Source organism: Canis lupus, chromosome 30 (assembly GCF_011100685.1).
Source record: "Canis lupus familiaris isolate Mischka breed German Shepherd chromosome 30, alternate assembly UU_Cfam_GSD_1.0, whole genome shotgun sequence".
Classification (NCBI taxonomy): Eukaryota; Metazoa; Chordata; class Mammalia; order Carnivora; family Canidae; genus Canis; species Canis lupus.
In genome coordinates this window covers 16,165,380-16,191,372 of record NC_049251.1, presented here as the reverse complement: position 1 = coordinate 16,191,372, position 25,993 = coordinate 16,165,380, and the positions used below count along the sequence as shown (strand labels likewise).

The 25,993-nt window shown below is 37.8% G+C and overlaps 1 protein-coding gene and 1 long non-coding RNA gene across 7 annotated transcripts in view; one reads left to right on the top strand and one right to left on the bottom strand.

The window, feature by feature from the left end:
• The window catches only part of ATP8B4 (ATPase phospholipid transporting 8B4 (putative)), a 237,960-nt gene extending 221,435 nt beyond the window's left edge, over window positions 1-16,525 (top strand). For all 5 annotated transcript variants that reach the window (XM_038580388.1, XM_038580389.1, XM_038580390.1 and 2 more), the window contains 4 exons: window positions 850-1,095; window positions 9,829-9,967; window positions 12,091-12,221; window positions 14,244-16,525. In XM_038580388.1, the coding sequence (XP_038436316.1) occupies window positions 850-1,095; window positions 9,829-9,967; window positions 12,091-12,221; window positions 14,244-14,525 (798 nt within the window). In that variant the 3' untranslated portion in view covers window positions 14,526-16,525. The remainder of the gene's footprint in view (window positions 1-849; window positions 1,096-9,828; window positions 9,968-12,090; window positions 12,222-14,243) is intronic.
• LOC102155157 overlaps window positions 1,503-25,993 on the bottom strand; it is a 178,664-nt gene continuing 154,173 nt past the window's right edge. For both annotated transcript variants that reach the window (XR_005381648.1, XR_005381647.1), the window contains 3 exons: window positions 13,343-13,451; window positions 3,612-5,630; window positions 1,503-2,202 (listed from right to left, as the gene is read on the bottom strand). This is a non-coding gene — a long non-coding RNA (uncharacterized LOC102155157). The remainder of the gene's footprint in view (window positions 2,203-3,611; window positions 5,631-13,342; window positions 13,452-25,993) is intronic.

The following is a 25,993-nucleotide window of genomic DNA, read 5'->3' as shown; positions in this document are numbered from 1 at the left end:
GTGTTGCTCCCTTTTTAGCTGCTTCTCCTCTACTCCTGGTCCTCTGATGTCCCCAGTGGTCAGTCCTTGCCTCCTTTTTGGTTTGGGCATTTGGCTTTGGTGCTCACAGTGTGGTCATTAGCATTACTTTGGAGCCAATTTGAAATGCTGAGTCTCAGGCCCTACCCTTAACCTGCTGAATCATCATTTACTCCCCAAGTGATTTATGTGTATATTAAGTTTGAGAAGCACTGTTTTAGTTTGCTCCCTGTTGGAGCCAAACATAGCTTCTCATTCTGTCTAAATTTTTTGTCTGGAACAGCTGGTTTTGGAATCCTCACTGGATATAGCACTCAGCTCTTCAGGCTCAGCTTCCTTCCCACTGGAATCCCATTTGCAATTTCCCACTTTCCCCTTTCTTCTTCTACTCTCCCTCCTCTCATAGTTAGGGACTCAGATTGGCCAAAATCCTACTCTGCGGCTCTCTGCTGCCATCTCCTGGCCACTACCCTCACTGCCTTGTCAATTAATCCCTGGGTCCCACTGGCTGCATGTGATATACTAGAATTCTGGGAGCATGAGTGCAGCTGCAGGAGAGTTGAAGAAAGAAACTTCAACCTGAAGCCAAAGATCTGGGTGCAAGTTCTGGTTCTAAGAGCTATATGATCTCTCATGACTCTCTTGGAGACCCAAATTCGTCTTCAATAAAATTGGGATCATTATCTTCTCAATTATCATGAAAACAGGTTAATGAATAGTATTTATTAGGGTGTGCTTGGTCATGTGCTTACTATTTCCCGAGATGGGGAATTCAGCACCTCTCTGACTTCTTCTCAAGCCTTCTCTACTGAACTAACGCTTTGTTGACAGGATGTGAGTGACCAGAGCAGCATGGACTATCCCCAGCTGTATGAACCTGGACAGCTGAACCTACTGTTTAACAAGCATAAATTTTTCATCTGCATGGCACATGGCATCTACACATCATTGGTCCTTTTCTTCATCCCCTATGGAGCCTTTTACAATGTGGCTGGAGAAGATGGGCAGCTCATAGCTGACTACCAGTCTTTTGCAGTTACCATGGCTACATCTTTGGTCATTGTGGTCAGTGTGCAGGTAACCCTGTTGCTGAAAATGTCTTAACCTGATGACTTTAAAACTTTTAAAATTCGTTTCCACTGTTAATTGATTTTGCCTACCTGTTGGGGGTGGGGGGGAATCCTAAAGGAATCCTGGGGTTTTCTTTTTAACTACACATTGTGAGATAAAAACAGAAAGCTTTAATGTAAATGACCAGATGTGGGAGATTAGCATTAGGTGTCCATAACCTCTGTTTTAGTAGAAACCTCACAATTGATTACTTCTTGGGATTGAGCATTGTATATAAAGAGAAATGATTATACTACTGTTTCTTTTTTGGGTTTGAAAACGAAAAGTTTTCCAATGGTAGCAGGAACTTTCCCATGATTTCTATGACTAAATAACTTCCAGCTTTAAAGTAAGATTTAAAATTTATTTGGCAGTACATATCTGTGAAATTATCCAAGTTCAGTGTTATATTTTGGCACATCTGAACCTTAAATTCAGAGAAGCTCTTCTGGTAGGGGTGATTTTTGGTGATCCATTGACATCACTGGGTATCTTGAGTGTTTGTTTCCTCTTTAATGCAAATGGTGGACAAAACCATTCGATATTGAGTTAGAGTTCACAGAAGCTTTCCTAGTCATTAAAATCTATACCTTTGGGTGGATACAGTAAGCAATGTGATCTGTTTTTATTTTTCTTTTTTTTTTTTAAGGAACAAATATCAGTCAAAGACTTGATTTTTAGAGTTTAAATTGCCTTTGGTCAGTCCTTTTTGTAGCCTATAAACAATCATTTTTACAAATCTTAGCTGCTAATTTCCAACAAGGAATGTCATTAAACCTCAGACTTTCTCTTCATGACTCAAAAATAAACATTACATTACATGAACCAAATATCAACATACTGCTTTTAAAGGATGTCTCTGCCATTCCTTGGTCCATCTAAATGAGTATTATTATGTCTACTCCAAAGACATCTAACACTTGACATCTTGGGAGTTCACAATTCAGAATCAGACAGCATCCAAAAGCAGAACCAGATTTCTCCACTTAGAAAAGAGTTCTATTTGTCTTGCAACTAAATAAAGCCTTCCGTTGCTTTGCGAACCTTCCATGTCTTGTTCCTCTATTTTCAATTCTGTGGCAGAGAAGGAAATAATGGAGTGAGTTGAAAGCATCTGGCATAGCTAAGACATTCACTATGATAGTCTATTACTGGGATAAGGTGTATATCACCTCATAAAAGCTATTGTTCCATCTTATAGTTCTTGCCACTATGCTGAACACTACAACCTGTTTTGTTTTGTTGCCTTTTGATCACTGAGCAGACTCTCTGTATACTCTTATATATTTCTAGCCTAGAGAATTAGGTGATCTACTCCCTGACATGAAGGCACATTTCCAGTTCTCTGGATTCTCTTCCTGATGGAGAAGATAGTTGTGGGATATCTCTTTAGGAGTAATAGCTTATTTGCTAGGTCAGGCTTGTTAATTACTGCTCTAAGAGATCATTTGAAAAGTAATAACCGAGACAAAAGGCCAGTGTCTAAAATAAAAAGCAAATGGGAAATATTCTTTAAACTGTCATTAACATCATTCGCTATAAGAATAAGGATAGGGCAGCCCGGGCAGCTCAGCAGTTTAGCGCCGCCTTCAGCCCAGGGCCTGATCCTAGAGACCTGGGATTGAGTCCCACATCAGGCTCCCTGCATGGAGCCTGCTTCTCTCTCTCTCTCTCTCTCTCTCTCTCTCTCTCTCTCTCTGTGTCTTTCATTAATAAATACATAAAATCTTTTAAAAAATAAGGGTAAAAAAATACCTGGAAAAGATATGAGGCATTGCATGTTTAGTGAATCTATTTTTCAAAATCAATTCTAGGTTAATGTTATTTTTTTAACTTAAAAAAGTCTGTTGATATTCCTATACATCTTTTTCTCTTTTTTCTTGATCATAATTTGTTTTCTTATATGCTAGTGTAATAAGGCCAGTGCTGTCTTTTTATGTTAATTTTAGATTTAGAAGCTCTTTTCCCCATAAAGTACACAGTTTCTGTTGGATGTCATAATTACATTTCTGTTTTCTCACAAATTGAGACCACAGAAACAATTCTATTTTAAAAACATTGTTTATTCACAAAAAAAGGCAGAATTTTACAGTCTATCTTTTGAAATTTTCAAAATAAACCATTCAAAATTTCTTACTTTTTATGGTAGGGTTTTATAAGAATGATACCTGTACTTCCTCAGAGGGGATTCTTCCTTAGGATTCAAAGTAACCATTGGTCCCTCATTCAAGATGTTATGGGTGAGGTTATCTGGGTCTATTTGATTCAGGCCTAATTGGCTATTTGTCTCACTAGATCCATTCTCTGCCTCTATGTCCTCAAGGGCAACCATTGTCCTGCCCACCTAGCTTTTCTCTAATGTTAACATTACCATCTTACATAACCATTGTGCAATTGTCAAAACTAGGAAATTAGCATTGGTATGATACTATTAACTGAAGTACAGATTTGATTCAAATTTCCTCAGTTTCTCCATTACTTACCTATTTCTGTTCCAGGATCTTACATTCCAGTCTTCCCTTGTGTTTCATGGCCTTGACACTTTTGAAGAGCAGTAGTCAGGTATTTTGTAGAATGTTTCTGGATTTTTCTGATGCTTTCTTAGGAACAGACTGAGATCGTGGATTTGGGGGAAGAATCACAAAAAGGTGATATGCCTTTCTTGTCATTTCCTATCAGGGAGCGTGTGATACCAGCATGACTTATTACTGGTGATGGTGACCTCGGTTACTTGTTAAGATGATGTTTTTCAGGTTTCTCCATTGTAAACTATGTTTCCCTTTTCATACTCTATTCATTAGAAGTGAGTCACTAAATCCAGCCCTATTCACTTAAGGGGAGAATTATTCTCCATTTCTTAGCAGAATTTCAAAGAATTGGTGGTCATATGTTAAAACTGTAACCATATAATTTAAAGTTGATATAGCAAACTGGGGCCCACAATTTGACCAAGATCACACAGTGACTGCATTGCAGGTTTAGGACTAGGATCCAGTAGTCTTATTTCCCGACTCCGTGATTTTTATTTAAGGAACTTGTGAGTGTTCCATGAAAAATGTGGGGCATTTCCTACAACACTGTTATTGGGCTACAGGGTAGTTAGGCACACTTGAGAAGCAGTAATGCATACACAGAGCTGTACTTGTAAAGATGAGGTGCTGGGTCTCACTACTTGGTGGGTGTGCCCTCTGCCATGTACAAGCTGACATCCTCTAGATCTTCTCCACATACTCCTGTCCCATAGATTTCTACTTTACCTGATTTTTCCCCGCCTTCACCCATACCCCCTACCATTAATTGTCAGTGCTGGAAGGTGCTGAAACAGCAAGGAGACTGAGGACATTTTTGGCAAGAGAACAACGTAGGAGAGATTCCAGGCTGGAGATGGAGGTCTGGAAGCAGAGTAGGTGTGAGTGAGAATAAACAGCAGTTTCCAAGTTCTGGCATGCTTTGTTTACTGCTGTACTCCAACTTAAACTGCAGTATTAGACACAAATAAGTTTTTATTGAATGGATGTAAAAGCAGAAATAGATAAAGGGAGATTAAAGTTGAGCAAAGGAAGTGAGAAGAATTTGATTGAGGTACCCGACTATCCCTCCTGTCTTAGTTACATGCCCATCTTACCCCTTACCAAAGCAGGCCTGCCCTTGGTGGGAGCCTTCAGAAATCTGTGTCATCATCACCACTATGAATGATATCATGCATTGTATTTAATCCTCTCGGTGCCACTATGTAGTAGGTATTATTGTCCCCTTTTACTGATGAAGCTCAGATGTTAAGTGACTTGCCTGAGGTCACAAAGTAAGTCCCAGATCCGGGATTGGAACCCAGACCTGACTCCAGCATTCTCTGAGGCAAAGTCTTTCATTCTACAGTAAGACCGATTAAAATGCAATTTTTCAGGATATATGAGAACAAAGATTTGACTGGACGTAAAGGAAATATCAGATACTTCCTTGTCTGTCTAGAGGAAGGAGGGGTGGAAAGAGAAAAAAGAGGAAAGAAAGAAAAAAAATAAAGAGAGAAGAAAGAGGGAAAGAGTGGAAGAAAAGCAGGCCATCTTAAAGCCAGAAGCACTGGAGTTTGGAGAAAAGAGAATCTCTAGAAGAATTAAGAAGAGAGGTTAGAGTTACTGAAGGCAAACCTGGCCCACTTGCCTCGGTCAGGGTTTCTGATTTTCAGAGTAACAATAGCTCCTGTTAATTGAACATTTACTATGCAAATGAATTATTTCTCAGATAATCCCATTCTCCTGCTTAATCTTCTTCACAGTCTTCTGAAACATAAATATTATTACTATAGATAAGAAAATAGTTGTTACAGTTCAAATCACACAAAGGTGGCAGGCCAGGATTTGTACACAGATCTGATCGCAGGTTCCCAACTCCAAGTCCACGTGGACCTCCCTTCTTTACAGGCAGCAGAGGGAAGCTACAGGGAATTGATTCAATGGTCCATCTCTGTTCTTCCATGAGGGGACACCTAGGACACCAGTATCACCCTTGAATAAAGTGGGAGAGAGATTGTTTATAGATGATAAACACACAGGTCCTTTTTCAATGTGAAAACTTAAACTTGAGGAATATAGATTCCTAATTAGTGGCATTTTAGTCTTCCACTTATTTTTATTTCTCTGAAGCCCTGAAAATATCTACCATAGAATTCTCAGACCTGAGCACATAAGTGTTCATAACCATGAAAACTGCAGTTTTGGCTTCAGAGACTGCTGTCTTTAATATATAGAATAATAAGTTTCAGGAGTTTTGCGAATAAGCTCACTTTGACAGCAGCATTAATATCCTTTCCTCGCTGTCTAAGCTTAACTTGTCATTGGGGTAACAACCTCCATGAAATTTCCATGGTCTATAATTACAGTTATAAATCTTATGTGTCCTGCCAATGCTATAGCCTGAAATTTAGCAGTCTCAACTTTTTAAAACACTGGGTTTTGGGTTTTTTTTTTTTTTTTTTTTTGGTTATTTGAGTTATATAATGCTCCTTTTAACATTTCAAATACTATAGAAATGTTTAATATAAAATGAACCACCTTCTTTTACTTCCCATATTCCCCTGGTTAACTATTATGATAACCACAGCTTAACTCCTTCCATATATTTTCTTTGCTTTGGGACACACACATATGTTCAAGAAAAAGGGAGCACAGCTAGCATATTATTCTGTAATATGCTTTCTTACTTAACAAGATACTCTAAACAGCTTTCCAAACCAACACATTCAGATCTATCTTACTCTTTTTAAAGAACTTCACAGAATTTCACAATATGGATATATAATATAATAATTTACTCATAAGCCTTCTATTGATAGACATTCAGGATGTTTCTTGTGTTGTTGCTGTTATTGAAACAATTCTACAATGCATATACTAGTACATAAATTTTATGTAATGACAGATAAATACCTAGAAATGAAATTTCTGGAGTCAGAACTAACTTTTACTGATACGATGGATAAAGAATGGTATTTTGTTTTTTTTTTCATTCCTGGGTCAGAGAATACATACATTTTATGTTTCATTAATATTAACATATTACTTTCCAAAAAGGATCATAGTTACAGACAAAAGATTTATTAAAAGCTATTCAGTAACTCCAGGATTTTCAGGAGAGCAAATGAACCAGGGAGAGCCAGAGCCAAGCATAGCACCTCTGGGAGCAACACCCGGCCACATGGCTGCATTGTTGTAGTGAAACAGCTTGCCTCTGAACACACTGGGGACAGGATGCCAGGTCAGCCACAGATTTCTGAAGAACCACCATGTTTGTCAAATACTGAGAGAAATGTATTAAAATTTTCCCTTGTGATTACAATTCTTGTCAAGTTCTTACACTTCAAGGAGATTTTACCTTACATAATTTGAGACTATATTATTTGCCATATAATGGTTCTTGATTATTTGTGGGTTTTTTTGTAGCTTTTATCTTTTTTTTTATGATGTTACTTAAATTTCATTTTTTTATATTATTTTTATTTCTGTTGCTTTTTTAGCCTGCATATAACTGATATATAATCTAGGCCTATCCCTTCATTTTCATTACTTTCTTATCTCATTCTATTGGTTTTTCTCCTTTGATAAGGAGTTAAACTACTCATTTTGTAATTTACGTATTTTATCTTGCTCCTTTCATGTTATTTTATGATTATCTTAAATTCTTTATTCCATTTTTTTCCTTTTCATACTTAGATGCATTATGATTTTTAAATAACTTATTTGTCATAAATAATTTACAAGTTTTACTATTGTATTCCAATTTTACTAGTGATTTCTCCCATTTTCATCAGCATTTAAATTTCTATTTCCATATTGATAAACTAAAATTAAATAGTAACTATATCCTTCATCAAATGTTTCACTATCTTGATCGTCCCTTCCTCTGTCCATTTCCAAATTAAAGTTTTAGAAATGTATCTATCTACTTATTTCTCCCTCCTGTCTCCTATTCCCCTCTTATATGTTAATAATCTAGAATTTTAGTTTCAGGGTATTATTAAATGCTTCCTTAACATATTTTTTGACTGTTTCAGATTTTTTTTTTTTAAGTTAATACTGTAGCTTATCCTCACATTACTCATTTGGAGCCAACTATAAATTTACAAGAATCATTGCTCCCACCATTTTTATGCTTTTTGTCTTCCATTCTTTTGAAGCCTTTGCTCTATTGAATTTTTATATGCAGCAATTTCCTTGAATAATTTCTTCAGAAAAGGTACATAGGCATTATACTTTTAGGCTCAAAGCTTTCTTTTTTCCCCTTACATTTAAATGATACATCGGGTAGGTCTGAGATTCTTGAGTCAGAGACTTTTGCTTTAGGAACTTTGTAAATGTTGTTCCATTATACACAGTTTCAAAGTAGCAGTTTGATATTAGCTTGATTCTCTTCCCTTGGTAAGTAATATATTCTCTATCTAGAAATCTATGTTCTTTGTCTTGAGGCTTCTCAAATATCACCAGAATGTAACTTCTTTCTTTAATTTTCCTAGGATTTAGAGTGCCCTCTTAATCTGAAAATCTTGCTATTTGTTCACTATAGAGCAGTTTTCTTCTATCCTTTCTTTAATTGTTACTTCCTTCTACTCTCTAAGATGCCTTTATTTGTATGTTGGGCTCATGGATCTGTCATCTATGGATTTTCCATTCATGTCTCATATCTTTTTGCACATGGTTTCCATTTATTCAAGTTTTTGCTCTCAGTTGTGAGATATTATTTCCATTTGTTTTTTCCAGAATATTAATTCAGTTCCCATCAGTGACTATTCTTACTTGGTTTTTCTATTGAATTTTTAAAATCAGAAATAATGCTTATTTCTTCCAGAATTTTTTTTTCTGTGATCTAATTGCATCCCCTTAAGAGTTCTCATTACATTTTTTTGGTTATATGCTTGTCTGTCTTTTCCATTAGTGCTGCCTCAATAGGAGCCACCTGTTCTTTTTTTATTTTACTTTTTTCAGTTGAATCTTCTTTAATTGGTTGTGATTTTTCTATTCCTACCCACAGATTTTTCTATTCCTACCCACATCAGGCTACTGGTGTCTCTTGATGGGGATGAATTGACAGGTGGTGGTAGTTGAAGATTTTGGCCTAATGTCTTGGCAGCCAAATGAACTGGAAAACCAGTATCTCTGCTGAGGATGGATAGCAGGGCTCTCATTCTCAGGCCTCTTGAGAGAAAGAGCTGTCTTTTTATAACCTCTGCAGTTTATATCCAAGGCTACCAATATCTTTAATGGGGCAAGATTTTTTTTTTTTAAAGTAAACTTTAAGTGGGAAGAGGAAGCATATCTCCATATGCAGAAAAGGATCTATTTACTATGTTAGTAGGACCCCCTCAGGAAGTGAGAAATTTGTGGTCTTGAAGCAGACTCTGCTAGAAATGCAAAACTTCACATGGACCACTTGGGGCCTGGCAGATGCAAATAATGTTGCCAGAACCTACTTGTTTTTCTCTGAAAGCTCAGGATTCATATTTGTCAATGGCTTCTTGATTCCCTGATAGGAGGCCATTTTTAGCTGTTGCCACAATGAGTTACTGGAAGAGAAAAGAGCTGTGAACATGTTCCCAGGTTACCATGAATCCTCACTTCTGAATTTTATCCCAAAAGAGGATTAAGGATTTATTTATTATTAATTAAATAATTTAAGAAAAAGGATCATCAAAATGAGTAAGAATATTGATGTAAAACAGATTATATCCATGTAAAATAGTCATGTGAAAATTTATGTATAGACTATAAAATGTTGCATTGCTCACTACTGAAGATTTTTTTTTTTCACAACAGAAATGCTTTAAGAGCAATTTGGAAAGTAACTTTGAAATTAGAAATCATTGTTTTCTTATTCCTCACTTAAAAGAAGGTTAACAACGACAACAAAAAACCCACAAAAATAAACAAAAAAAAGAAGGTTAACATTTTATCTCCTGATTGTGATTCAATGTTGGCAGATATATTGCATACAGATATAAGTTCTGAAGTCAGTTGTCTACCACACAGTAGTCCACCTGACTTCGGGTCAGTTCCCAGTGTTGTGCAGAAAGTAGGAGTGCCTGTGGTTGGTTAGCAGCTAGATAGGTGCAAGCATCTCCTCACAAACAGTTCTAGGGAAACATCACTCAGTAAAATGATACTCTTTTATCCTCAAAGACCTCCCCTTTACAGTCCAACTTTACATTTACAGATAGCCTTGGATACCAGTTACTGGACTGTCATTAACCATGTCTTCATCTGGGGCAGCATTGCCACTTATTTCTCCGTTTTATTTACAATGCACAGTAATGGCATCTTTGGCATCTTCCCAAGCCAGTTTCCATTTGTTGGTAAGTTGAGTCCTACTATCTATGAAGGCCTAGTGTCACGCTGTCATTTATTTGTCTTTGTAATTTATTTTCTGTGTCAGGTGGGACTAGGGATGACTAATAATCTTTTCTCTAGGAATGGATTGAATCAGGCATCTGAAAATTTTCAGGTCTGAGAAGAATTCAAAAGATTGATCTCTACTATTCCTGCCAGATGTAGAAGAATTATTGTGATAGCTTCTTATAGGTTCCTAACAGCCCCAATGCAATAGATTGTCCCTTTGCAAACAAGAGGCATAGCACATATACCCTACTTGAAGGCCTGTAAAAAGTTCAGGAATAATGGAAGAGAAAGAAATCTTAGGCTCTCCCTTTTATCCCACATTATCACCATGATCACTGCCAAAGTCCACCTGTAGAACTTACCTGCACTTAGATAGGAAAGAAATGATGTGTAATTTAGAGCAGTCTAAAAATTGCTGGATATTAGTCTAAAAGTGGCACAAAGAGTAGCCTCTATAGTTAGACAGCCAGGGCTCAGGTGTCAGCTCTGCCATTTAAATGCTACATGTACATGGAAATATTTAAATTGCACCACTCTTACTTAATATGTAACATTAATACTCTGCCAAAAGACTGCAACCACATAGAAACATGATGGTTATGAATAAGAATAAGCATATTATGAAAGAAAGACACAACTATTTTTAGGGAGTTTTTTTCTTTTTTCTTTTTATTTTCTTCCTTTTTTTTTTCTTTTGGTTGCCAAATCTGAAAGTTCAGTGCGTTGACGAGAAGACTTCTAGTCCTAAGAGAGCATTTTAGCACACATAATGAGACTGGAATGCCTCAATTGGAGAAAGTAGTTTGTGTGGGGACCACTCTTTCCAACTAAGCACATGCCATTCCAGGAATTAATTACTGAGCTCCAATGAGACTTCTCAAAAGTTAGATCAACATTGGGGTTTAAGAAAAAAAATTTCCTTAGTAGCCAGCAGCAAGCAGGAGTTTGGTTTTAAAATGAAGCTTATTTTCTCAGCCATGCCTGGGGGTACTAAGCTTCAAGGAGCTCAAAGAGACTTTTAACTTATTGAGTCAAATTTGTTTCTGCCCAGGCAACTGTATTCTACCATTCTTGGTGGGCAGAGTTTATCCTCCAAGCCAGAAAATGCAGACATACCAATCAGTAGTCAAGCCTTCATACCCAAAACACATTCAAATGGTATTAACACTTTAGTTTTGGGAGAGGGGACCTAGATAATTGGAGGTATTGCGGCAAATCTCTAGAAAACCAACAGGGACAGAAGTTTATTTTGGTGATATAAATAGGGTTGACATGTTCCTGTAGAATTTGCCTGTCTGCTTAACTGACCGTTATTGCTTTGTTTAAACAAACATCCCAGTATATGAGGTGTGAGTATCAAGTAAGTAAACTGGCTTCAGACTTTGGAATGAGTTTCACCACAGTATTGCACTAGCCTGTTGGATGGCTGCATCAACAGTCTGCCAGTGAGAGGAATGCTCTTTTCACAAATCCAAGAGCATCTCTGATCTCCTTGGAACCTTGAGTTCTTCAAAACTCAGTGAATGTCAGAGAGATCAGCGAGTCTGCCTTTGAGGCAGGTTTTCTGAGGCTACTGCCTGAATTGTCAAGGTTGGCCTGTAATAGATAAAGCTCTCCTTTTATGGCATAGCCAGTCACCAAGACCATTGAGATTGTACCTGCACCACAGACATATATTGTGTAGTTTTGATATGGCAATTTTATTCAAGAACCTATAAGAGCGAATGTGCCTTTTAAAAATAATGGCTGCTTTGTAGTCGAGGGATCTTGAGGCTCAGTCAGAGAATTCTATTTTATGAGTGAAGCTGGACTGAGTCTAGATCAGAGAACACTGGGCTCTGATTGGCTATCTCCAAGTGATGGGGCCATGAAGCAGTTCCCAAGGGTGATAATACCACTCTTGCCTTCTCATTGCCTCTGAACATACTATATACCAGGGAAGATGCCTAGTGGTGTTCTCCTTAGGTAGCCCAAACTTCACCATTTCAAAAAAAGACCTTATGAGAATAGACAAGGAGCCTATTCATTCAATAATTCAGCATATTTTTGTATAATTATGTATATTTTTCATTAATAATAGGAAATGCACGGCATTCTTTGACCCAGAAGTGCATCTGGCTTGTTATTCTCTTAACAACAGTGGCTTCAGTTATGCCTGTGGTGGTATTCCGATTTTTAAAGGTGGATTTATTCCCGACCCTGAGTGACCAGGTATGTGGCAGTGCTTATAAATACTTGAAGAGTTAGTTTTTGGCTCTTGGAATCATGTTCTTCTGTGCCTGATTTGGAAGCACGGGAAAGGGCTAACGAACTTCCCACTGGAAACATCCGTAGACATACGATATCCCATACCATAGATGGAATTGCTCACAACTGAACATACTAGTTTTGTGAATGTTAATGAAGATAAATGTCTAGACTAAATGGGGGTACAGAGTCATGAATTACAAGTTAGGTTGGGCATTTCTAAAAGTTGACTTTTGGGGCACCTGGGTAGCTCAGTCAGCTAAGCATCTGCCTTTGGCTCAGGTCATGACCCCTCGAGTCCTGGGATAGAGCCCCACATCCAGCTCCCTGCTTCTCCCTCTGTCCCTCCCCCTGCTTATATGTGCTCTCTCTCTGTCAAATAAATAAATAAATCTTTTTAAAAAATAAAAGTTGACTTTAAAAAAAGAAGCTTACTGGTGGCATTTTGGACAACTGTTGTAAGGCAAAGGCAAACTATGAGGAAAGTTATCGACATGGGGTCAAGTAAAGAGTAGAGTAAAAGAGGGACAAGGTATGAGGTGAAGGGACTATAAATTTTTGTAGAAGTGTAGTAGCTGATTCAAAAACATAGGGAGATGCCACCTTCTGAACAGATTAAGAAAGGGAAAAGCACCATGATGACTGGATTGAAAAACTATGAAGTTGAAAGGAAAACAGAACAGATTGTAGAAATTCTTAAAGAGCACATATTTCATGAGGAGAGTAGTAGAAACAAGACAATCTCAAGTTAGGTCTGGACCCAGACAGAGAGAAAAGGAGAGGGACACCTGTGTGGCTCAGTGGTTGAGCTTCTGCCTTCGGCTCAAGGTGTGATTCCAGGTCTGGGGATTGAGTCCCACATCCGGCTCCCTGTGAGGAGCCTGCTTCTCCCTCTGCCTATGTCTCTGCCTCTCTCTCTCTGTGTGTATCTCATGAATAAATAAAATCTTTTAAAAAAAGAAGAGAAAAAGGAGAAAGAAAGGGGAGACACTCATTTGTAGTCACATCATGAGAAGGGGCAGACACTGGTGGGATGGTGACCAGACCAATGATACTGAGACGAACTGAGGCAGAATGTCCCTTACCAGGATATCCTCCACATTCTGAGTCCAAAACATGCAAAGATTCCTTCTGATATGATTCACAGATTCCCCTGTTAGGTCTGTCCTTTTCCTTTGGCTCCATGAGCTCATTCTGAAATAAACCCAGAAAATGATGGATGAGCTGAAGGAAGGAAGATGATACTCATTTCTTCCAGTGTGTAGTCAGATCATGATTTTCTGTTTTTAATGGCTTTCTCCTGACCTCAAAGTCAGACTCCATGAGATCAGCCGAATCAGAGAACAGGGTGGCTTGCACCAAACCTTGGGTCTTTCTCTCCTCATTTCATGAGGGAAATGAAAGAAATGTTGGAAACTCACCCAAATGATGTTGAGTTCTTTAAAGGTCTGTATAAAAAAATCCAAAAGAAATCAAAACCCTGAAAATCTCATGATATACTGACCTACCACAAGAGCTGGGAATTTCTGACTCTAATTTTCTAAATTTTCTTAGTCCAGTTACTACTGACTATTGGATCTTGAGATTCTCTAAGAGGGAAACTGGGGGGATTGGGGGGATTAGGATTATAGATGGTTATACTGACTGTGTTTGGATGGTGCATGTTAGAAAATCGTTCTGTACCTACTCTTTTAAGATGGATGTAGAAGATGAACACAATAATGAAATTTGTCTTAACACTTCTTGCTCATTGAATAGTCTGTTGGTAGTAATAAAAACTGACCGGTGCCCATTGTAATCTTTTGGTTGGAAAATTCCTTGGTTTTTTTTTTTTTTTTTTGTGAAACACCTCCTTTTACAATGAAGGTAAGTATTTTGTTATTGTTGATCTTTCTACTGAAAAAGCTTTCTCTTAATAAAGTGGCCCAGGGCCTGGAATCTGTCATTTGGATACATAATCTCACTCTGACTCTCCTTCCTCTCCAGATCCGTCAGAGGCAAAAATCTCAAAAGAAGGCAAGACCCTTACGTAGCCAAAGACCTCAGACTCGCAGGTCAAGCTCAAGAAGGTCTGGATATGCTTTTGCTCACCAAGAAGGCTATGGAGAGCTTATCACATCTGGAAGAAATATGCGAGCTAAAAATCCACCCCCAGCATCAGGGTTGGAAAAGACACCGTATAATAGTACTAGCTGGATTGAAAATTTATGTAAGAAAACCACAGACACAGTGAGCAGCTTTAGCCAGGATAAAACAGTGAAACTGTGAGTCAAGATGAATTTGAACCACATAGTTATTTTCACTTCAGCCGAAGCTGAAATTCAGCTGGCTCAAGCATTTGTGATCAGGGGCAGGGGTGGGGGGGGCAGATTGCCTCACTTAATTTAAATCTGTGGTAGACAGCTGCCAGTGCCCCCCAAATAGGAGTGCACTCTATGGGGAAACCAGGCCAGATGGTCACTGTCTAAATTGTGATTTGTTGGATAAAGGCCACACAATACAAGCAGAGGTTTTTTATCAACCTACATACCAACTGACCTAAACTTTAGAATCTTATTTATGGAGAAAAACTTGTAAATTGGCATATATGTTGAATGGATCTTCAAGTGGATAAAAGGGTGCATTCCGAAGGTAAACATCCCAGCTGTGAAAAGCATGCTTGTTGGCAGATCAACACATATATGTGAGATCAACCTTTCCTGAGATATATTTTTAAGATGTACAATGTATACCATGGTGCTTTCAGACTAAGAGCACCTTGTGGCTCTCTAGTCTTAATATCTACTACCTGTGTGTTCAGCCAGGACAACACATCACCTTTATGACCTGAAGAATAGAAAAACATGTTGGTGTTCCTCACTTTTTTTTTTTTTTTTTTTTTACTGGTCTAAAGACAAAGTAGATCAGAGCATCTTTACAGTGGGATAAACTGGGAATTTGGTCAAATGTATTCACAAAGCTCTCAGGGACATGTTCATGAAATGTCCAAGACAGGCTCTCTAGTAAGTATTCTAAACACCTTCCAATGACCTGTATAACAGCTTCAGTAGTAACTTACCCTGCATCATACAGAACCATTAATGAAACCAGCATAGCACTGGAATTACACACTGTAATGATAACATTCCGAGTACTGTATGGGCAAATACTTTTAGTATTTCCAATTTTAAAAAGTTCAGATTTGAAACCTAACAAATTAATAAACTCTTCAGTTACTATTTAAATACTCAGGCTTAGGTCATTCATAGTTAGTTGCTTTTGATATTTAGCTGTCATGCTTATAATTCAAATATAAACATATGTAAAGTTCATTTTCTGGAAATGTTCCAAAGCAGATTTTCAGTCCACGTGAGAGACACCAGTGTAGTTCCTGTAGAAAGAATTCAGGCAGATTTGTGTTCAGACTCCAGCTCTAATGACTTCTTATCTCTATCACCTTGGGCAGATAATGTGCCTCCTATGAGACTCACTTTCTTCCTCTGTAAATGAGGATATACTACCTACCTCATGTGGTTGTTTGAGGATTATCAAAGCACAGATTCATAAATCATCGAAAACATAATTCTCATATGAATGGAGTGCTTCTTAACTCATCATCAGGATAACAGCAATTTGAAGAGATTGTGAAGAATTGGAATTTAATCAGTAGCAAAGGCCTTGACGAAATGAGATTGCAAAGTAAGATATTAAAACTGGTTAGCATCCTACAGAGAAATATAACTATCACCCTGGAGGTAAATTTTTCTATCAGAAAATACAAATAAGACATCATTATGCTTTATCAATTTTCTACAATTCAACATGCAACTTTACAAGGTCCTTAATCTGGTCTCTGTTGAATTATTATTCAAAGGTATCTTTCCCAAGTTCAGATGTCTCTTGGGTGGGTTGGATGGGTAATAGACTAGCATGATATTAATAGATGACACAATCTTTGTTTTCTTTTTGTTGTTTTTGGTTTTGTGTGGGGTTTTTTTTTGTTGTTGTTGTTTTGTTTTGTTTTTTTGATGGGGGAGAGTATGACCATACTTTCCTAGTCAGAGATAATTTTTCCTGAATGGGATCAAATAGTATATATGTATAAAACCGTAACACAGTGTTTTAATCATAGTAAATACTCATAGATACTCCCTTTCCCCACATGCCTGTATGGACTTACCCAGATACTAGTTTTCAGTGTCAAACTTATCTTTAGTTTCACTGTGTTTGCTTGCCTTTTGTGACATTTTTGAAAGATTTGAAAACCTTCAGTAAATATTTTGGCACTACTGGTGTTTGATGTTGTATGTCTTCTTTATTGGAAACTCAGGGGAGATTATTTTAGTTGCAGTATAATTAACATTCAGTGTCATATTAGTTTCAGCTGTACAATATAGTGATTCAACAATTCTATACATTACTCAGTGCTCATCATGAGGAGTGTACTCTTATCCCCATCACCTATTTCACCCATCCCCTCACTCACCTCCCCTCTGGTAACCATTATTTTGTCACTATAGTTAAGAGTCTGTTTTTTGGTTTGTCTCATTTTTTTCTTTGTTGGTTTATTTTATAAATTACATGTATTAGTGAAATCATATGATGTTTGTCTTTATCTGACTTATTTCTTTTTTTTATCTGACTTATTTCACTTAACATTTTGCCCTCTAGATCCATCCATCCATGTTGTTGCAAATGGCAAGATTTCATTCTTTAAATGGCTGAATAACATTCCATTGTGTGTGTGTGTACACGCACACTTATCTATTCATCTATCAATAGATATGTGGGCTAATTCCATAATTTGAGTATTATAAATAATGTAAACAAACATAGGGGTGCATGTATCTTTTCATATTAATGTTTTTATATGCTTTAGGTAAATATCCAATAGTGGAATTACTGGATCATACAGTAATTCTATTTTTTATTTTTATTAAGTTTTATTTTAATTCCAGTATAGTTAACAGTATTATATTAGTTTCATGGGTATAATATAGTGATTCAACAATTTCACATAACACCTGGAGATCATCACAAATGCACTCCTCAATCCCCACCACCTATTTCACCTCCCCTCTGTGAACCATCAGTTTGTTCTCTATAGTTGAGTCAATTTTTTCATCTTTTCTTCCCTTTGCTCACTTGTTTTCTTAGAATCCACATATGAGTGAAATCATATGGTATTTGTCTTTCTCTAACTTATTTCATTAGCATTATAGATCCACCAATACTGTTGCAAGTGGCAAGATTTAATTCTTTTTATGGCTGAGTAATAGTCTATTGTGTGTGTGTATGTATGTATCATACCCTCTTTATCCATGCATGTACTAATGGACATTTGGGTTACTTCTATAATTAGGCTATTGTAAAAAAAAAATGCTGGTAAACACACAGGAGTGCATGGATCCCTTTGAATTAGAGTTTTTGTATTTTTCAGTTTTTAAATACCCAGTAGTGCAATTATTGGATTACAGAGTAGTTCTCTTTTTAAATTTTTGAGGAAACTCCATACTGTTTTCCACAGTGGCTGCACCCCGCCATGCATTCCCGCCATGCAATGCCCGGGTTGCATTCCCACCAACCGTGCAAGAGGGTTCCTTTTTCTCCACATCCTCATCAAAACTTGTTTCTTGTGTTTTGATTTTAGCCTTTCTGACAGATATAAGGTGCTATCTTATTGTAGTTTTGATTTGCATTTCCCTGATAATAAGTGATTTTGATTAGTTTTATTTTTGCTGTTTTTGCAATTGCTTCAGATCTATCTAGAAAAATATTGCTACAGTTAATGTCTGACCAATTACTGTCTGTGCTCTCTTCTAGGATTTTTATGGTTCCAGGTCTCACATTGGGTCCTTGGTCCAATTTTAGTTTATTTTTGTGTATGGTGTAAGAAAGTGGTCCAGTTATATTGCTTTACATGTAGCTGTCCAGTTTTCCCAACATCATTTGTTAAAAAGACTACTTTTTAGTTCCCTCATTGCATAATCTTGTGATTTCTTTGGGTCTTCTTTAATTTCTTTCATTTGCATTTTATCGTTTTCGGAGTACAGGTCTTTTACCTCTTTGGCTAAGTTTATTCCTAGGTACTTTATTATATTTGGTGCAATTGCAAGTAGGACTGTTAATTTCTCTTTCTGATTCTTCATTTTTAGTACATACCAATGCAACAGATTTCTGTACATTGATTTTGTATCCTATGACATTACTGAATTCATTTATCAGTTCTACCAGTTTTTAGGGTTTTCCATACATAGTATCATATTAACTGCAAATTGTGAAAGTTTTACTTCCTCTTTACCAGTTTGGGTACCTTTTCTTTTTGTTGTCTGACTGCTGTGGCTACGACTTGCAATACTATGTTGAAAAGATGTGGTGAGAGTGGATATCCTTGTCTTGTTCCTGATCTTGGGGCAAAAACCTTCAGTTTTTCACCATCAAGTATGACGTTAGCTGTGGATTTTTCGTAGATGACCTGTATTATGTTGAGGTATGTTCTCTCTAAATCTACTTTGTTAAGGTTTTTTATCATGAGTGGTCTTGTGCTTTGTCAATTGCTTTTTCTGCTTCTATTGAAATGATCATACGGTTTTTATATTCCCCTTATTGATGCAATGCATATGTATCACATTGATTTGTGGATACTGAACCACCCTTGCATCCCAGGAATAAATTCCACTTGATCAATGAATTTTTTAATGTACTGTTGGATGTAGTTTGCTAATATTTTTAGGATTTTTGCATCTATGCTCATCAGAGATATTGTTGTGTAGTTCTCTTCGTTTGTAGTGTCTTTATCTGGTTTTGGAGTCAGGGTAATGCTGGCCTCAGAATAAATTTGAAAGCTTGCTTTCCTCTCCTACTTTTTTTGGAATAGTTTGAGAAGAACAGGTATTAATACTTCTTTAAATGTGTGATAGAATTCATCTGTGAAGCTGTCTGGTCCTGAACTTTTGCGTTTTTTCTTGTTTTTTGATTACTGATTTAATTACATTGCTGGAAATCAGTCTGTTCATATTTTCTATTTCTTCTTGGTTTCAGGTTTTGGGAGGTTATATATTTCTAGGAAATTATCCATTCCTTCTAGGTTGTCTAATTTGTTGACATATAATTTTTCATAATATTCTTCTATGATCCTTTCTATTTCTGTGGTGTCCACCATTAGGTCTCTTCTTTCATTTCTGATTTTAAGTTCTTTGTCTCTTTTTTTTGAGTGTGGCTAAAGGTTTATCAGTTCTATTGATCTCTTCAAAGAACCACCTCCTGGTTTCACTGATCTATTGTTTTGTGGGGTTTTTTGTTTTGTTTTTTTAGTTTCTATTTCTTTTAAGATTTTATTTATTTGAGAGACAGAGCAACAGCACGAGGCAGGGAGGAGTAGAGGGAGCAGGGAGCCTGACGCAGGGCGCAATCCCAGGACCCCAGCATCATGACTTGAGCTGAAGGCAGATGCTTAACTAACTGAGCCACTTAGGCAACTCATCTATTTCATTTATTTTTGCATTAATGTTTATTATTTCCTGTCTTTTCTGCTCTTGTATTTTGCTTGCTTTTCTTCTATTACCTCCCTTGGGATTAAGTTTAGGTCGTTTGAAATTTTCTTACTTCTTGAGGTAGGCCTTTTTTTCTTTCTTTTTTCTTCTTCTTCTTTTTTTTTTTTTTTTTTTTTTTTGGCTATATTCTTGCCTCTTAAGACTGCTTTTGCTACATCTGAAAGATTTTTAATCACTTTGTTTTCATTTTAACTTATCTCCGTGTATTTTTAATTTTTTTCTTTGATTTCTTGGTTGACCCATTCATTGTTTAGTAGCGTATTATTTAACCTCCATGTATTTGTGGGTTTTTTTCAGACTTTTTATCATGGTTGATTTCTAGATTCATAGTGTGCAATCAGAAAAGAGGCATGGCATGACATTGATATTTTATAGTTTGCTGAGACATATTTTGTAGCCTAATAGAGGATCTATTTTGGAGAATGCTCCTTGTGCACTTGAGAAGAAGGTGTACTCTGTTGTTTTAGGATGGAATGTTCTGAATATATCCGCTTCATCTATCTAGTCCAATATGTCATTCAAAGTCATGGTTTCCTTGTTAATTTTGTTTGGATGATCTACTCATTAATGTAAGTGAAGTGCTTTTTTTTAAATTTATTTTTTATTGGAGTTCAATTTAAGTGAAGTGCTTAAGTACCCTACTATTACTGTATTACTATCAATTACTTCCTTTGTGCTATTAGGGGCTTTATATATTTGGGTGCTCCTGTGTTGGGTGCATAAATATTTACAGTTGTTATATCTTCTCGTTGGATTGTTCCCTTTATGATTATATAATGTCCTTTGTCTGTTGTTACAGTCTTTGTTTTTAAAGTCTATTTTGTCCAGTAGAAATACTCCTACCTCAGATTTCCTTTCACTTCCATTTTGCATTATCTTTGGGTCTGGAATGACTCTTTTGTAGGCAGCATATAGATAGATCTTGCTTTTTTAACAATTCTGTCACCTTACATCTTTTGATTGCAGTGTGTAAGCCGTTTACATTCAAAGTACTTACTTGGTTTGTACTTATTGCCATTTTACTACTTGTTTTATTTTGGTTTTTGTAGTTCTCTGTTTCCTTCTTCTCTTGCTCTCTTCTCTCAGAGTTGGCTGGTTTTCCTTAATGATATAATTGGACTCTTTTCTCTTTATTTTTTGTATATCTATTATAAGTTTTTTATTTATGGCTCCCATTTGGCTTATTTATGGTATCTTATGCCTACAGGAGTTGATATCAGGTTGATGGTTGCTTAAATTAAAATCCATTCTTTACTCCTTTCACCTCCCATGTTTGAGTATATGGTGTTACATTTGACATCCTTTTATTTCATGAATGCCTTGGCTGATTTTTATAGATATAATTAAGTTTACTGCTTCTGTGTTTCCTACTTGTCTTACTCTTACTTTTTCCTTTCTACTCACCTGTCCTCTTTAACATTTCTGGTAGGTCTGGTTTAGTGGTGAGTTCCTTTAACTTCTGTTTGTGTGGGAAGCTCTTTACCTCTTCTTCCACTTTCAATGATAGCCTTGCTGGATAAAGTATTCTTGGTTGTAGGTTTTTTTTTTTTTTCCTGGCATTTTGAATATATCATTGCACTCCCTTGTAGCCTTCAAAGTTTCTACTGAAAAATTAGTGGAAAGCCTCATGAAGTTTCCCTTGTATGTAATGATTTTCATGTGCTGCTTTAAAATTCTTTGCAATTGAATTGCTATGTATGTTGGTGTGGACCTCTTTGGATTGATGTTGACAGTTCTCTGTCTCTCCTGGATCTATATTTCTATTTCTTTCCCCAGATTCAGGAATTCTCAGCTGTTATTTCTGAAAATAAAATTTCCCTCTCCTCTCTCTTCTTATTCTGGGATCCCTATAGAGTGAATGTTACTGTGCTTGATGGTGTCCTGAGTTCCCTAAGTCTATTCATCTTGATTGCTTTCCATTACTGTATCCTCCAGGTCATGATCCAGTCTTCTGTTTCCTGTAGTCTACTGTTCATTCCATCTACTATATTTTTAATTTCATTTATTGAGTTCTTCATCTCTGGATTGGTTCTTTTTTGTTTGTTTCTCACTGAGGTGGTTCACTCTTTTCTCAGGTCTCATGAGTATCTTTATGACTATTACTTTAAATTCTCTACTAGGCATAGGCATCTCCATTTCACTTAGGACTCTTGCTCTGATTTTGTCCCCTTCTTTCATTTGGGACATAATCCTCTGTCTCCTCATTTTGTCTGGCTGTGTCTGCTTCTTTGTGTTGGAAAGTCAGCTACACCTCCTGTTCTTAAAAGTAGTGGGCTAATGAAGAAGAGGTCCCACAATGCCCCACAGTGTCCCCTGTTCACCAGAAGATGGCACTTCAGGGGCATCTCCTATCTATATTGTGTGTACCTTAATATGGCCTGCAATCCAGTCATCTGTGTACTGTGGTCAGGGTTTGGTCCCTGGGGTCACCTTGACCTGAGTCAACCAGGTGTTTACCAAAGATGCAGTAGCACTGAACTGCAGGGCATTTTCCCTGTATTGTCTCCTGAGAAGCTATCACTGGTGGGTGGGGTCCGCAATCAAACCAGATGGGTTTGTGTTGGATGAGTGTGTGTTGTTATCTTCCCCTCTCTCTGGGGAGCAGGAATTACTTTGGAATGGTGCTGGTCCCTGCCAGGGCTGCTTGCACATTACTAGGCTCATGGCACTGCTTTGGGATGGGCTTCAGGTAAGGACATATGGAGGGGGAAAAATCTACAGGAGAATGCCAGAGTGGAGAATTCAATGTTAGCAAGGTTTGTGCAGGTTTGCTGTGGGAGGGGACTGGGAGACAAAGGTTGGATGGAGGCAGCATGTCTGCAAAACAATGTGGGGGTAGGACATGCTGCTGGCAAGTTAGGTAGCATGTGTTGGTGCAGCCTTGGTTTCTTCAGGTGTCTGTGTCTAGGCTATGGGGCAGGGGAGATAAATGGTACTTGCCAGCTCCTTTGTTCCTGGAAGTCTCCCAAGGATCCCTGTCCTTCCAAAAATATGCTCTGAGGTTAGTAAACAAATTTCATTCCCTATTTCCCAGATGTTTTTCAAGTTGCTGTTTCTATGCTATATCTCTACCGGCCTAATTATCATGTTCTCTCTTTAATGATGAGGACTCATTTTCTTCTTTCCCTCCCATGTCCCCTAGAGCTGAGCCTGCTGATTTTAAAGTTTTGGGTGTTAAGACCCACTGATTGTAAGAACTGGTGAAATTTGACCTTTCTGGCTTTCAAAACCAAATGATATAGGGATTTGTCTTTCCTGTGCCTGGGTTTGGGTCTTTTTCTTTACCCTCTCTGTGCCCCATTTCCTCCCACAGACAGTCCTGCGGGTCAGTTTACTTCCTGACTGCATCTCCAGCCTTCCTACCCTCTTAAATGTGTCTTCTTCTCTACATTTATCTGTGATTAGTCTTGTTCTGCTAACAATGAGGTCATTTTCTGGGCTATTTACACTAACATGGGTGTTATCTAGTTGTATCCATGGGACAAAGTAAGCTTAGAATCCTCCTAGTACAGTCTTACCTCGAAATCCTCCAGAATGTTCATGTTAAACTCATTTTTAGGAAGGGGAAATGGGAATTGTTAAAAAGGATAGGTAGAGAGGAGTCCAAGATGATGGAGTAAGAGACCTTAGTTTTGTCTGGTTCCAGGAATTCAGCTAGATAACTATCAAATCATTCTGAACACCTGCAAACTCAACCAGAGATCTAAGAAAAGAATAGCTCCAACTCTACAAATAGAAAAGTGACTACTTTCTGCAAAATAGGAGATGAAGAGAAATGAATCCAAGGCAATATATGGGAGGATAGATGGCAAGGGGAGGGAGCCTCCAGGAGCCAGCACTGGAAAGTGATATAACAGTGGAGCACAAAATCGGAACTTTTAGAATCTGCTCCAGTGAGGGATGTTCCAGCCTGAAAAATGTGCAAGTGGCTAAGCAGGCTGGAATTCTAGGTGGGACCGTATGATCTTGGGATCCCTGGGGTCACAGGAAGACTGGGGTGCCTGAGTATGGCAGAGTTCCCAGGCATCAGAGTGGGGAAGCTGGCTGCAATAAGCAAGCCCAGGAGAGGGTTGTCAGCTTAGGGGTGCCATAAACCTCAAACCACAGCATGGTGGGGTGATCACTCCCTGAGCAGGGGCCCAGCAAGTGGCAGAATTGCCACAAGACTCCACCCTCCCCCAGGAGGAACAGCATGGGTGTGAGCTGCAGGAGTCTGCAGGGTTTAGAGACTCAAAGCCAGGTTGCATGCCTGAGATAGAAATGCTCAGTCACAGGCTGAGCACATTGTGCAGACCAAGACCAGGGAGACAGGAGTGATTGACTGCTTTTCCCTGAGGGTGGACTGGGCCCTGAGCTCTCTGCTCAGAGGCTGGAGATTGAGATGCCATCATTTTCATCCTCATCCTCTAAAGCAGAGTGGAAAGCCTTCAGGGACAAAATCCACAAAGAGCAACCTGGACAAGATTATTTAGCCTGGCCCCCTGGCAAGGGTGGTACAATTCACCTAGGGCAGAGATACCTGGGAATCAGTGCAACAGGCCCTTTCCCCAGTTCAGCAAGAATATCCTTCAAGACCAAGTCTACCAATCATAGACAACTGCAAAACTCCAGCACTAGGAGAAAATAATATATAGAATTCACGGGGTTTTCTCCTTTTTCAATAAATTTAATTTTCATTTTTACAGTTTTTTTTTCATTTTTCCCATTGATTCTTTTTTTAAATTTTTTGTTATTGGATTTCAATTTGCCAACATATAGCATATCCCAGTGCTTATCCCATCAAGTGCCCCCCTGAGTGCCCATCACCCAGTCACCCCAACCCCTGCTCACCTCCCTTTCCACTATCCTTTGTTTGTTTCCCAGAGTTAGGAGTCTCTCATGTTCTGTCTCCCTTTCTGATATTTCCCACTCATTTCCTCTCCTTTCCCCTTTATTCCCTTTCACTATTTTTATATTCCCTGTATGAGTGAAACCATATAATGTTTGTCCTTCTCTGATTGACTTGCTTCACTCAGCATAATACCCTCCAGTTCCATCCACATTGTAGCAAATGGTGGATATTTGTCGTTTCTAATGGCTGAGGAATATTCCATTGTATACATAGACCACATCTTCTTTATCCATTCATCTTTCGACGGACACTGAGGCTCCTTCCAGTTTGGCTATTGTGGACATTGCTGCTATAAATATTGGGGTGCAGGTGTCCCAGCGTTTCACTGCATCTGTATCTTTGGGGTAAATCCCTAGCAGTGCAATTGCTGGGTCGTAGGGCAGGTCTATTTTTAACTCTCTGAGGAACCTCCACACAGTTTTCCAGAGTGGCTGCACCAGTTCACATTCCCACCAACAGTGCAAGACGGTTCCCCTTTCTCCACATCCTCTCCAACATTTGTTGTTTCCTGCCTTGTTAATTTTCCCCATTCTCACTGGTGTGAGGTGGTATCTCATTGTGGTTTTGATTTGTATTTCCCTGATGGCCAGGGATGCAGAGCATTTTCTCACGTGCTTGTTGGCCATGTCTATGTCTTCTTTGGTGAAATTTCTGCTCATGTCTTTTGCCCATTTCATGATTGGATTGTTTGTTTGCTGTTGAGCTTAATAAGTTCTTTATGGATCTTGGATACTAGCCCTTTATCTGATAAGTCATTTGCAAATATCTTCTCCCATTCTGTAGGTTGTCTTTTAGTTTTGTTGACTGTTTCTTTTGCTGTGCAGAAGCTTTTTATCTTATTAAGTCCCAATAATTCATTTTTACTTATGTTTCCCTTGCCTTCATAGCTGTATCTTGCAAGAAGTTGCTGTGGCCAAGTTTCATTCTATCCTTTCACTGTATTTACTTTTATTTTTGTATGAATGAAGGTTTTTCTTTCTTTACAATTTTGGGATCTAGTTTTCTAGCAAACAGACAAAAATACAGGATTCAGCGTATTATTGCTCTGTTCTGTCCACCTGTCTGATTATATCTTCTTTTTAAAAATTTTTAAATTTTATTTTCTGTTTTGGTTCTCTTCTGATTTGTTTAGTGTATATTTCTTTGGGGTCATTATTGCTATTTTAGTATTTTGTTCTCTCATTCATGTATTCTTCTCTGGACAGAATGACAAGACAGAAAAACTCACTTCCAAAAAAAAAGAATAAGAGGCAGCACCTAATCAGTATGGACATAAGTAAGATGTCAGAACTAGAGTTCAGAAGAATGATTAT